The sequence below is a fragment of the Rhagoletis zephyria genome, unplaced genomic scaffold, assembly GCF_001687245.7.
Source record: "Rhagoletis zephyria isolate East Lansing unplaced genomic scaffold, Rhagoletis_zephyria_1.1 Rzeph_scaffold_08335, whole genome shotgun sequence".
Taxonomy (NCBI): Eukaryota; Metazoa; Arthropoda; class Insecta; order Diptera; family Tephritidae; genus Rhagoletis; species Rhagoletis zephyria.
The window spans coordinates 1-14330 of NW_016165415.1; the positions used below are offsets into that span (position 1 = coordinate 1).

Below are 14330 nucleotides of genomic sequence, written 5' to 3' on the forward strand. Positions count from 1 at the left end.
TTCACATCACCACTAGCCGCCCCCTTAGCGGGCTGAAAGAAATTTGTTAGAATTAGATATATGTATGTACATATGTATATATTTAAAATGATAAGTCGAATGGGTTACCGAATTTAGTCTGGCAGGGGTAACTAACTTACGGTTAAGATAGAACTTCTACAAAAGAAAGACTTAAGTTACACCAGGCGACAAATGAAAGTGCAATATTCACAATTTTTTCCACGAAAAATTTTTTTTTCCATTATTTATGCAAATATAGTTCGGTCTATAATTTAAACCATATAAATCAAGGTTTCACACTAGGGATGTCGGAAAAACATCGATGCATCGAAAATATCGGATGTTTTGCTTCGATGCATCGAAAATTTTTCACTCGATGTATAAATAGTCGATGTATCGATGCATCGATGTTTTTTGAAAACTGACATCTACGGTACATTGAACCGTCATTCCAGTTTTTCAATTGTTCAAAAAAAAGAAGTGACTTCGGCCAAAAAATTTAAATGGCTGCAAGAAGTTCCGTTAGAAACATAATTATTAGCTCAGTTGCAGTAATTTATTTCAAATTTTCTACAATTTTGCTAATAACATATTTTGTTGTGAAACATTATCTGAAAAATCCTATGCAAATCGATGCATCGATGTATGCCCTTCGATGCATCGAAAAATATCGATGTACATTTCGATTGATCGAATCAAGGAAAAACATCGATGTATTTTTGTCACTGTCATCCCTATTTCACACCCTATATAAAGTTCACGAAAATTCCAAATTTCATTAAATTTTTCAACTTTTTATTCAGAATTTCTAAGAAATTTTCGAGTATGTATTTTGTAGACCATTTAATTTTAGTCGAATGAAGTGCAAGTTTCAACCGGCTAGAAAATCGCGTACAAATATGCATACTCAAACAAAAAATCTAAAAAAAGTTTAGAAAATTTGTAAATTCGTAATGCACTCATTTTTCTCAACTTCGGTGTAAAAAAAATGCATAACTCAAATTATTGTAGAGTGTACCCCATAATACTATACTTAAATGTTGCGTATTTGCATTGTGATTTTTTTAATTTTTTTTTTTGTGATGCCATATTTTCAAAAACTATTTTTTTATCAAAAAATTTGTGTTAAAAGTTTTTCAAGAAAAAAAAAAAAATTCTTTTTATAGAGAATATTGATGTGTGTATGTGTTATTTTTTCAAATTATTTCCTCGCCCCGTTCTAGAGATATTTGGAAAATTATTAAATCGATTTGTTTTTGTGCTCTAAAGTTTCTAAAAAAGTTTTAATCAAGCTCAAATTTTATATTTATTTATTATTTATGTTTATCCTTCAACCCTAAAACTTTAAAACAAATCAGACACATGAACCCAGACACATGAATCTTAAAATTAAATATTACATGAAAATACTAACCTGAGCATGAATCTCTGTCATCATTTTAGCGCGCTGAGAATAATCATCATAACGTTCAAGTAGCAATTTGCCAGCTTCTTCGTTTAGCGCAGATTCCGCATTGGGTACAATAAGAAGGCATTTAATGGTTAGCAATATATGTTTAATACCGAGATCTGGTTTCCAATCCTTCTTTAATGTGTTAACGCAAATTTCACCATTGGCCGCCACATTTGGGTGGAAGATTTTTGTTAGGAAAAAGGCTTTGGGCGGTGATTGCGGAAAATCTTTTCCGAGTGTTAGCTTGACACGAAAAACTCCACCAGCATATGGCGTGCCAGCTGCAATTAAATTATAAATTTAGTCTATACGTACCTATGTATGTACATATATAAAAATTAACTACATATAAATTTATACGCATTTCTATAAAGCCCAGCAAAATGTGTGCAATATAAGTGTGTAGATAAATATCATATGTAAATGTTAGCAAATTTAAATACTGCAAGCGCAGCACTAGAGCATTATTTTGGCAAGGCCGCACAATTTGTGTCTCAAGGGCAAGTGGCATTGATTTTTCTTATTGGTCACGTTTACTTCAAATTTTAAGTAATTGCAGTGGTCGGGGGTCACCACAAATTGCGTATCTATTTAAGTACTATATACATATGCACTCGTACGCACCTGGACCCTCGATAAGTGCTTGAATGTCAGTTACATCAGCGTCATTTATTTGTATTTTTATGCCTTCCAATGGTGTTTCACTGATCTGCTGCATTTCCTTCATTACTTGACGAATGGTTTGTGGCGACAAATTTTCCACATTTGATATCTGCACAAGCACATGAAAAATTAAGCAAACATGAAATGTATACAAGAGTGTTTTTTTTTAATATGATAACCAACGTAAACAGCTGCATGTTATGTGGGATGCAGTACACTTACCGAGCTCATGGCTATGACTTTCGATTTTTGCTGGCTGCTATTGCTGTAATGTTAGTGGCTGATGATGCTGTCAATGCTCTTACTTTCCACTTGCCTTTGTTTTGCTCCTGTGTTTTATTTGTTGATTCGTCTTGTGCAACACGGCTAGTTACAAATTTTCTATGATGATATACAGTATGTGCTCCCTTCACCTTGGTCGCACACGGAGACAGCTTGCTGCACCCTCAACCACTCACTCGTTTTTAATACAAAGCGAACCTGCGCCGTGTTAAAAGCGTCACTTTTCGTCTGTCCGTCTTTGGAAATGGGCAATTGGAAAATGTATGTGTACTTTTTTAGTTTTCCTTCAATTTTCCGCCACTGCGCCTAGCTCTGCGATGGCGTCGATTTGTTTGTAATATTTCACTTACTTTTTTCAACGACCTTTGTGCAAGTTCAAACTATTGTGGGTTTACACGTTTTTATTTTCCTCCTGTATCGTATTTGTTTAAACAATTTTCACTCGAATAACCAGAATTTTACAGTTTTCGAACAAAATTCCCAAAAAGAAAAATGTCAACCAGCGAAACAAACTTTTCCCACTCGACACAAACAGTGTTGCAGTGAAGTTTTATTAAAATTAGTATTGATAGCACTGAGTTGACTGGAAGAACGGCGATTTTTCCGTTAAATGTTCTCTGTTAATAAAATTTTATGTATTAAAATAATTCTTATGTTTAATATAATAATGAAAACCACTGTTAGCACGTGTTATTCAAGCGTGAGTCGACGAGCGGTTTTTCCAATACAAAGTAAAACCTCGCCTTTTTAGAGACTGCACAATGCAACCATGTGTGCTCATTAAACACATCTTGGAAATACTCTACGTATGTCCTACCAGCAGACAGCGCTGTAGTCGCGGAAGTGTAAATACAGAGTCGCTTTGCTTACAAAATGCCAGTTTCGCGCTTTATCGAACAAAATTCGTATGCAAACGAGTCACTAGAATTAAAAATTAATGATATAGTGAATTCAGATTACTTTCTTGGTGATTAATGCAAAGAAAATAAGCGATACCAACTTTTTTTACTATAGTGGGCATCCCAATTGTAAAATCTACTTGTGTGTAAATGTGTTTCGGTGTGGGGCTTTGCGGAAGTGAAATCGTTCCTTTGCGATTTCCAAAAGCAAAATCGCTCAGAAAAACTGCATTAAATCATCCAGCATGCGGATATGATAGGTAATTAGCGTTAAATAAATTTCATTTATTCAGCTTAAGTTTTATTTGTAATGCATGCACGTTTGTAAGTACCTATTACATATGTATGTACGTTTGTATGTACACATGTACGCGTTCCGGTCTCGCATTTCCTTCCTTCTACTCGTTTTGCTCAAATTGAAAACTACGATTTCGTAATTGTCTAAAGAAATTGATTCTTTTTCGCTGCTCGGAAACATTGAACAACTTGTCGTCCATAAACTTGGTGTCCGACCATGGCACCATTTCGAACTCATTAACAGCCCTTCGATTGAAAAGTGGATCTGGTGACTCTACGTCATGTACATTTTTCGGAGTACATTTCTTTGGATGTGGCGCGATGTAATCGCGATTGTATGTGGAAATATTTTGAAACTCTTTAGGTTTATCCAATTGCAGCAGATCAAATCGGAAATCATTCATCGGATACGATTGAAAGTTGAGTTGCTTACGAGCGATTATGCGTAAGTTTGATGCCATTTTTCGTCCAGCCTCCAGACTTTCATGTGTAATAGATTTTGGTGTAGGCATGTTGGCCTCATAGCGCATCCAATGACCAGTGGATTGACATTTGGACATTTTCGATATTTTATAAAACAATAGAGAAATTTTAAATTAAATAACTGACGAAAAACGAAAATAAAACTGTCTGACAAAAGAAGGATGGAACTTTATCATATCTATTATATTGTATTATCGATAGCTGCCTACACCTCTAAATCGTTTTTTTTTTTTATTAATTAATTTGCTACAAAAATAGTCAGTACCCGAATGTAATAGACACCCCGTTTATTGCATTTCGTCGGGTTAGGCAAAGCTTGCTGTACCACTGTCGAAGTTGCATGCTTTCAAGTTCCCTTCTTGTTTCGTCTGCTTAGTAAGAAGCAGCAGTTTATACTCAGATTACGTAAACTGAGTTTAAAATGAACAGCTCGTTGACATTTGATTGGCTAAACTTAGTTTAAACCAGCCACTTTGGGCGTCCTGCATATATGTAGTTAAGTATGAGCATTATAGATACCTCATACTTAAGAGTGGATAGGATGTTCGTGGGTAATTCAATAAGTATGAATATAAGTAGCACAGATTACGGACGGTGAGTGGGATACACTCAGTTTGATCACACTCGGTGCGCTTCTCTGTTCGGGAGCTACTAAAAATGGTAGCACACGTTGCCGAAAAGAAAAATTAAGCAAAAGTGTGACCAACTGCAACAACAAAGATAACTGCGCTCATTATGCTCATTTGTGTGGTTGTGCAAAAGTCAATGCTAGTAAAATATTTAAGCTGTCTGTCTGCCAAATGATTGTTATTTAACATATTTATTGAAAAGTCGAATATAATTAATTTTGCACAACATTTGCGTGATGAATTGATGACTTCGTTGCCGCATAACTGACTGATTGACTGACGGGCAGGCATGGTCAAGGTATCGCAAAGAGAGTGTATGTGCATGGTTTGGATAGTGAAGAGGTAGAGGAGAGTTAAAAAATAGCGGCGCCAAAAAGTAGCGGAGACTATAAGACGCTAACGATTATTCAACACTTAACTGCATTTTTAGTGAAATTTTTGTAGGCTGCAATTAAAAAAAAATAATAATAATTTCCTTCTCTGCTTGAAGTTTTTGCTTAATTTACGTCTACTCACTAACCAATGCCCGTATCCAATTTTGCTTCAATAATTATTTTTAACCTTTTTAATTTTCTGTATTACTCGTATTAAAGTTTTAAATGGTACCTACAGCGTATAAAAAAAAATATACAAAATAAACATGAATGGCTAAATAGACATACAAAAAGACTCAAAGGAAAGTAAAATTACAACAAGTAATTTTTAAGCAAAAAACAAAACCGACTTCAATTCTCATATAAAAATTTAAGATTATCGTTAATCTCTTCATGATCCAATGATCGGATGTAAACCAAGTTTGAATGTGACCACCATTGAGGTAACAACTTTCCTTTAAAAAAAGAATTATAGAGATCGGTTGAAGTGATCCAAAGGTATACGGTAACATACTTACAAAAAAAATATTCCGACGAATTGATAACCTTCTCCTTTTTGTAAAGTCGGTTAAAAATTATGTACAAAAACAAATAATAATTATTATACAGTACAAAACGTCAATTGAAACTTTCGCATATCTGATGCTTGTAGGTACATGCATATGTACTATATATATACATACTAGGGTGGTTCTTAAAAATATCAACATCTAAATTCTGTACTGGTCCACGTATAAAATAAAGACATCCAAGATAATTTAAATGTTTTAAACAAATATTTGGGGCTCGCTACTAGGGTTTGAAAAAATTAAATTTTTTTGAAATCACAAAATTAATAGGTTTCAATTATACGTAAAATTTATCATATAATGAATTTTCGCGATTTAACAAAATATAAATTTTTTAAGCACTGGTAGCGACGCCTAAAAATTTTTTTAAAATTTTGAAATTTTGGAGGATATCTTTTTTCTGTACGTAGAACAAAATAAAATGGTGCTCCATGCAAAATGTATATGTTGATATTTTTAGGGATCACCCTAATACATATCTATGTACGCATTTTTGCTTTCTTATCCAAAATCTGATCTGTAACTCACTGCAAAACTTGCGATCAATGAGATAAATTAAACTAAAGCGTGTAGAAAGATGTTTAGCTCATTATTGTTGGCATATTATATTGTTGCTGTTTGCTGTTGTTGTTGTAGATTGGCAGCTGAGTAGGCAACAGTGCATAAAGTGGAAATGCACAGAAGCGGGAAGTAGTCTTGCGAATCAGGTAGACAGACATACCCACTTAAGTATAGAAAATAATCAAATAGACTCCCTACAACAACTACATAACAAAAATTACTGCTTTCTAACACTTGGTACTACATAGCAGATATTAAAGCGCTGTAATCTACTGCATTGCCTACAACTAACTATTGTTATGATTGTGCCGAGTTGTTTGCAATTAGAGAAGCAGTAGAAGAAGCAGAATAACGAAAAAAAAACATTATTTTGCCCACTGGCAATGAGTGTTGGCGTGGTCGGCAGCTACTAGCCACTGGTCACTGGGCAGCGCTTGCGAATTACCGCAAAATTATTGTTCATGGAATTTTATGCGCAAAGTTGTTAAAGTAGTAAATAATGCGAAGTAAAAATGCAACACAAAAGAACTGTTTGCTCGTCTATACAGGAAATGCTTTTGTTGCGCTTTTCTTGCATAAAATGTTGGTATAATGAAAGCAAAATATTCGCCACAAGTAGGAGTAGTACTTGGAAAAGGTGTTGGCGTTTTTTTTTCATACAAGCGCTTAAATGCTTACTTGAAATATGTTAGTATGTATGTAAGCATATGCGGCTAGTATCGTAGATATGTAAGTACGTACCTATATACTTACTTATGTAAGTACATATCGGATATCGCGTGCCACATATTTGTTGCTTCGGCAGCGTGAAATCTGCAGCACATCATAAATCAGATTTTTTTTTTGCTGGTAAATTGATTTGTCTAACGGTTTAAATCTGCATTTTATGAACAAGTATGGATATGTGATTCTTTGCACTTCAAATATTGAATTAAAATCCGGAATTGTATGACCACAAATAAAAACCTGACCTGACTTTCTTCAAAAGAAGATATAAAGTCCCAGTTTAGAGACCCCGAGCCTGGGTATCATCGAGCTGTCAATCAAAGCTGCTGCGGAGGGGCAATGTTGAAAAAAGAGTGAGAAAGCCCAGTAGCGCCCTGTATGCAAGCAAAATATTGCTCGCATGGGTTGGTATTACCCAGAAATAGTCAGACCAATACTACTCTATGGCGCTTTTGTGTGGTGGAATGCCGCAAAAAAGTCTTCATACCTCGGGCTAATAGAAAAGGTTCAGCGCCTCACTGCACTGTGCATAACGGGAGCTTCGAGGTCTACTTCAACGGCTAGTCACGGAAAACCGTGCTGCTAAATCCACAAGTAAATATATTGGCGGCCATAGACGAATTCAATTGCATGACCTTTGGTTTACAGCTGAATTAGGGCGAGAAGCACAGACAGTACAGCTTATATGGCACCCTCTTTTAGTTGGGAACAAAGGTTTCCGTATATCCCTAAACATTTTTATAGACAGCTCTAAAATAGCAACAGGAGTGAGTGCCGGAATATACTACCGGGAACTGAACGTCAGAGGGCAGTATGGTTACTTGGCCAGTGCAGCATATTTCAAGGTGAGATTTTCGCTATGAGGATAGCGGCTGAGCTAGCCTACACGGAAACAATAATTAACTCCAAAGTAAACTAAACGTAGATAGTCGGGCGGCAATTAAGGCAGTATTTCAGCTAAAAATCGTATTTCGCAGCCATGAAGCCATCGACAGGATGGTCGCAAGCAGAAGGCTTCATAACTATTGGGTGCCCGGAACACGGGAAAATGAAATCAGAGATGAGACTGCCAAGAGCACTACCAGTATAACTCTTGAATAGACAAACTAAATACAAATGTATAACGAAATAGATAACAGTGTGATTAGGCAGTCCAGCGCTAGACGTAATGGGTTAACCACCCGTAAAACTGCGAAAACAGCGGAATTAGTTGCGGCTATACAAGAAGGATTGCAGAGTTTTTACCGGATTGCTTACGAGGCATATTCTGATGGCTGTTTATGAATAACAGGTATCTTGAGCGGAAGACCGGGGACACTTTAGAGCACTTTCTAAGCCGATGTCCGGCACTATCGAAAATACGACTTAAATGCTTAGGAGTCTATCAATTCGATAAGTTAGAAGACATCTCAAAAACTAGAAGTGAAATTATTAAGAAAATTCGCAAAAAAGGTTAAAATTAAACAATTTTATTGGAAAATTACTCAACATGAAAAAAAATGAAAAGATACAGAATTTCTTTTATGAGTTTTAGCTGAAAGTACCATTTCATACAAGGTCCTGTCTTCTCTTCATGAACCAGCTGTTTGGCCAATGTGGTCTTAGACTTGATAAATCCATCACTATCAAGATTTGCACGGTCCGTCAAATCCTTAAAACCGCTTTCGACAGCATGATGCCATGTCTCAAAGTGCAACTTTTAACTCCGTCCAAATTTGAAATTATCTCTCCGAGCCGTTCGACACCAAGCAAGGTTTTGGACAAGGCGATTAACTTTCAGCCCATTTCCTCAATCTGTAAGTTGGATAGCGTATTGAGAGCATCACCATATACGCAGAATTTTCCAGCTTAGATAAGGAGACAAATGAGGCTGGTATGGCGATGGACGCAAGCCAGACAAGCTACTTATGATCTACGAAGAATGTCAGTCTGGAAATCAAGCGAAGAATAACTCTCTGTTTCCAACAGGTATTAGATTCTACAGGCAGTTGAAAAGCAGAGTTCCTTCTAGAAGAATGAAATCTATGCTCTACAAGTCTTTCATCATGCCCGTTCTTTTATATGACGTAGAAATGTGGACGATGTCGAAATCAGATAAGAAGGCTATGGGAGAACTATTCTAGTCAAAATCTATATCCCATTCGCATAGACGTCGTATATTGGAGAAGATGGAATGACAAACAGTACGAGCTTTTTAACGGCATACTTAGAAACAGTTAAGCCCATCTGGCTTCTGGAAGAAAATCAGATTTTCAGATTGCATGAAATCTTCTTTGTATCAGTAAAGTATGAATAACTATTAGTACACACATCATTTCTCCCACTTTCGAACCCCTGAAGTGCTTTGTAGGCTTATATATCAGGCTGTAAAGAAGATCCTTCGAGACGGCACTCGTTGGTGGACAATGGACAATGTTTAGAGCTCGCAGTTAAAAGGCTATGATGAGGGAACTATAGTGCTTATCATAACTTTACGACACTCATATACTGACAAGATTTGGCCATTTATCTTAATATTTTTTAATTTCAATTATTTGTTTATCAAAATATATCATATTATTTAACAAAAACCATATAAATCCAAGTTTTCATCTTTGTCCAACATTAAAAAAAATCAACAAACTTTCGTAAAAGGTTTTTAATATTATTTTGAATATCCAGTTTAGTAGAAGAAAGTCCAAGTTAAATGCACTTCCGATTTACCGTTGATTTTGAGGTGTTGCTCATTTCCTCCATATAGAAAAAAATTGCATACTCAAAATATTCCTGAAAAAATTATTTAAAAAGCTCGAAATTTTTAAGAAAAATTGTTAGTTTTTATTTAATATTGCACAAATATGTAAACTTGGATTTATATGGCCTTTGTTAAATAATATACTATATTACAAATAATTAAAATTAAAAAATTTAAGATAAATGGTCAAATATTGTTAATATGTGATTGTCAAAAAGTTATGATAAGCAATATACTATTTACCAAAAACTCATCCTCTCGTTTTTATTTTATTTTAATTCAGTTAATTTATTATTTGTAAATTTTACACAATTTATAGTTGCTCAATAAATACGTACAAATAAAAGTTTTTGCAAGAACAGTTGCAAATCAGCTTGAAGCTAAGTTGAACAGCTCACAGCTCGTACAGAGCAGATCATAAGAAACTCGCTTCTGGGATGGGTACTATTTCACCGGATAAAGATGATACGTGATGCATACAAACGAACATATGAAATTAGGCACGCAGTTGTTTGTGTGTGTGGAGCGAAACTGCATGTAAATCCAAGTTTTTGAACTGTGGCCAACGAACTAATGAAAAATCGCAATCGCAGAGAGACTGACGAGCAATGAGTCAATAATGGAGCGTTACAAAAACGTTTTACAACCATTTTGCTACTTGAATATTGCTGGCAGCATAACATCAACATTCAATCACTGAAAGTGTATAACAAAAATAAAGATACATATATACGTTTGTATATTTTAAACCTATTGAAAATAGTGAAAAAGAAATTGTGTGTTGAAAACAATTTTCGCTGAAACAGCAGAAAAATGGAGCCGCCAAATGACGCGAAGAAAAAGCTAATGATGCGATTTTTTCATTTAAAATATTTTTACTTTTCACTTTGCTTAATTTCGTTGTTTACCGTAAGCGTACGTATGTGTATATGTATGTACATTAGACCATCCCATCTTAAGAGCAAACAAGCAAAAGTTCGCCGTACACCCTTGAGTCTAAAATGTTATTGCAAGGCAATTATAATTAGATAGAGATTAGAGATAATTATTTTTGGCCGAACTTTGGGCACGCATTTTTAAATTTTTCGGTGACACCTACATTCATACATACATACTATGTAGAACAATGACCTTTTTTGGAAAAAAATGTCTCCTCGAAATAAGAACATCGATGTAAAACAATGAAGCGAATCATAAAATTTATTCTAATTTTTTAATGATCCCACCAAAATAGTTTTATTAGGAACATGAAATGTGTGTTGAGCAATTAAAGTAAAAACTATCTATATTTTAAAGATATCTTGGAAAAGGTAAAGCGTCGAATAGATATCTCTTAAGCCAACTTATTTTCTATAGTTTAATAGCCAGTTTCACTACAGCAATTTAAATAAATAAATTTTAAATATAAATTCGGTAAAGAAAAGCATTTTTTTATGGATAATTTTGAGTCATCAGAGTTCATCAATAATTCTGAGTTAAGCTAAAATATTATTGGGGAACTCACGATATACAAAAAAAAAAGTTTTTTGAATCACTTTTATAGGTAAACCGAAACATATTTTCGGTAAGCTGTCCTAATGTGCATACAGACTTTCCCAGCATGTACTTCGTTTCGTTGCGCTTCAATTCGAGCATTATTTGTTGCTTTTATTTCATTATTAGCCGCCACGCTTTTGCATATTTCAGCGCAAAAAGTTCGTTGTTGCAAGGTATGCAGTTTTTATAACAAAAAAAAAAAACAAAAACAACAATAACGTCTATAATAATAGCAAACTGTCAATAGTTGTGGCAGCGAAAATGCAAATATGTACATGCATACATACGGTGTAAAGCAATTGCAGCAAAGTAAAACAGCAACAACAACAATAACGTCTTTTTGTGCCACCAATCAGTAACTGAATATTGGTCACAAAAGACCAACACACCAGCAGACATACACCACCCAGCAAAAAGTTTTCATTTTTTGGGAAGCGCTTATTTTTGCACAGGCAAGAAATCCACATTTATTCGATTACCTCCAATGACATGCACATGTTAAAATAATGCATTCTGTAAACGAAAAGGTAAGCGGTTACTCCCTATTGGGAAGCCACTTTTCGAGAGTAACCGCTTACCTTTTCGTTTACAGAATACATTATTTTAACCTTTGCTTGTCATTGGAGGTAATCGAATAAATATAAAATTTCTTGCCTTTGCATTACATGTAATGCAATGGATAAGCGAAAATTGTTTTGAGGCGACTTGTATTGCGTTACTTCATTGATACAAAAATAAGTACTTCCCAACAAGTTTAAAGTTTTTGCTGGGCAACTCAACGAACCAACCAATATCACCACATACGAAACCAACAACTAGCAGCATAACTAATGTGACCAACTATTTCATAGCTCAAATAGCAGGTTAGGTTGGGTTAAGTTAAAGCCGCGAGCCGATTACGAAGTTTCGAATGCGGCTAATTTCGATCCCTGAGGGCTCAGGGGTTTGTTCAGAAGTGCGAGCCAAAATGCTTCCATCTTAGCCTCGCGAAGGTTGCACAGTCTATAAGAAAGTGTGGATATGATTCCACTTCATCTTCCTCTTGACAGCTGATACAAAGGATTAGTCGAAATTCCTAGTCTCACCGCGTGAATACCAATCGCACAATGGCCTGTCAGAACACCCGTCACAAGTCCTTGTGTGGTAACGTGCACTATAAAAGCATTTGCTGCAGCTGAGACACGTTTTCATTTCCTTTTTTCATGTCACAAAAGGACCCGGTTCCCCTTAGCCCAATAGCAGTTCGCGCTGCGACAATTCTGTCTGCAGTATGCGCAGGTGCCGTGTTCAACATATGTATGTTAAGCGCCAGTATAGGTGTGGTTCCTAATGCTCCGCTAATTCCTGTTTTACAAGTGAAGCCTTCTCTAGTGAGTTCCACCAGACAAGGACTCCTTGAAACAATATAGGCTTAAATCTGGTTTCCTAGAGCTAATGAATTAATTTGGACGAGAGACCCCACCTTTTACCATTAGCTCCCCTAGAGCAGACACCTTTCCTACTCTGATTCAGGTAGCCTTGAGCCAGATCCAAAAGAGTGTACATAAATCGTCCCTTAACCAAAAGTTCCACATCATCTATATAGGCGATCACCCGACGGCCCACTTTTTTCAGTTCCTCTAAAAGGTCGTTTACAACCGCAATCCATAGCAGGGGAGAGAGAACACCTCCTTGTGGAGTACTCCTCTTGACTCTGCACTGAGTGCAGACGTTCCCCCACTCCGCCGAGATAGTTCGGTCACGAAGTAAACTTATTAGGTTGGTTTCAACCCCCAGATTATGAATATATGTACTTGATTATTGCCTCTGGAGTGACATTAATGAAAGCCCCTCGATATCGAAGAAGGCCCATACTGCATATCTTCATGCGTGAAGGCTTTCTCTGACCACTTCATCAATGTGCGCAGGGCGGTATTCACCGACCTTTTCTTGCAATAAGCATATTGAGCTCTTAAAACACAGCCACGAGGAATCGCGTTTCTTATGTACTGGTCTATCAGTCTCGCTAGCGTTTGTAGCAAAAACGAAGAGACTGATAGGTCTAAAATCCCTAGGGAAAACATGAGAGCCTTTTCAGGCCTTCGGGATGAACGCAACACTGACTACCCTCCAAGCCTTGGGGATGTACCCGGTCCTCACTGAGTTCGCGTAAATAGGATCCAACCAATTGCACGACACCTTCATAGCCCCTTGCAGCCGCGCAGATATCATGCCATCGGTCCCCGGCGACTTTAAGGGTTTGAACGAATTTATCGCCCAGGCCAGGTGACGATCGTCCAGAAGATCGGAAAAGTACAGGACCTGGGGGGAGATTCTGTGACCAGTACAATAGCGCAAAAGTAAGTACTGTACTTCCGAAAGAAGTACGGTTGGTCACATTAGGCATAACCTTTCAGCAACCAATTTTTTTTTGTTGGATTTCATTTTTGCTTAGCCAAACAGTCAGCGATTCAACCTGCGAAATTGGTAGTCGAACACCGCAAATTGCTGCACTGGCTCACCGCGGGGTGCTGTTTGTTGTTAGCTGCTGTCTGCCAGCGGCTTGCGGTTGACGGTTGGCAGTTGGCGACGGCGCTGAAGTGTCTCGTCATGAGCGCAGGCGAACACTCACACATAAATAGATGCATACATGTTTAAATACATACATATGTATGTGCCAGTCATGCAGGAAAAATAATTCGTAAACCCAGTTCATAATACCCACGCAACGATCTAAGTAATTTGTAAGGAGACGTCTGTGTCCTACACCTCCCCGAAACTAACAATTTTCAACTTGCTGAAAGTGCTACCGGTTAATCGATTCCATGAAAAGGTCTTTCAGGGAATCCATAGTTCCAATAAGATTTCAAATATATGATTCGTAGTTCTCCAATTTTCTGTAAATTTTGGTAATAGCAGATTCAAATTTTCCATTTTTTTTATTTTGGTATCTCTGATTAGGGGAAAACATTCTATTTTTTTTTTGGAAAATTTCTAGAGAAGTTACAAGGGAGTTTTTATGTTATGGTGTTATGTTATGTTAAGTGGTTATGTTATGTTATGTTGTTATGTTATGTTATGTTTTTATGTTATGTTATGTTGTTATGTTATGTCATGTTATGCTATGAAATGTAATGTTAGGTTC

General features: G+C 36.3%; 2 protein-coding genes across 2 annotated transcripts; both read right to left on the minus strand.

Moving 5' to 3' along the window:
* Positions 1-5: 5 nt before the first annotated feature.
* LOC108374974 (ubiquitin-conjugating enzyme E2 S-like) lies at positions 6-3096 on the minus strand (the record flags this gene model as incomplete). Its single annotated transcript, XM_017631034.1, has 5 exons — positions 2749-3096; positions 2339-2634; positions 2078-2225; positions 1415-1734; positions 6-32 (listed from the first exon to the last, which is right to left on the minus strand). Coding segments are annotated over exons 2-5 (504 nt in total), but the record flags the coding sequence as incomplete, so codon positions are not given.
* A 557-nt stretch (positions 3097-3653) lies between these two features.
* LOC108374975 (uncharacterized) lies at positions 3654-4154 on the minus strand. Its single transcript, XM_017631036.1, has one exon. It carries the CDS (start codon positions 4152-4154, stop codon positions 3696-3698), a length of 459 nt encoding a protein of 152 aa, XP_017486525.1. The 3' UTR covers positions 3654-3695.
* Between the last annotated feature and the right edge of the window lie 10176 nt (positions 4155-14330).

What these genes read in the sequence shown, in the direction of transcription:
- LOC108374975 (XM_017631036.1), bottom strand. Translation starts at nt 4,154, where the DNA reads ATGTCCAAATGTCAATCCACTGGTCATTGGATGCGCTATGAGGCCAAC.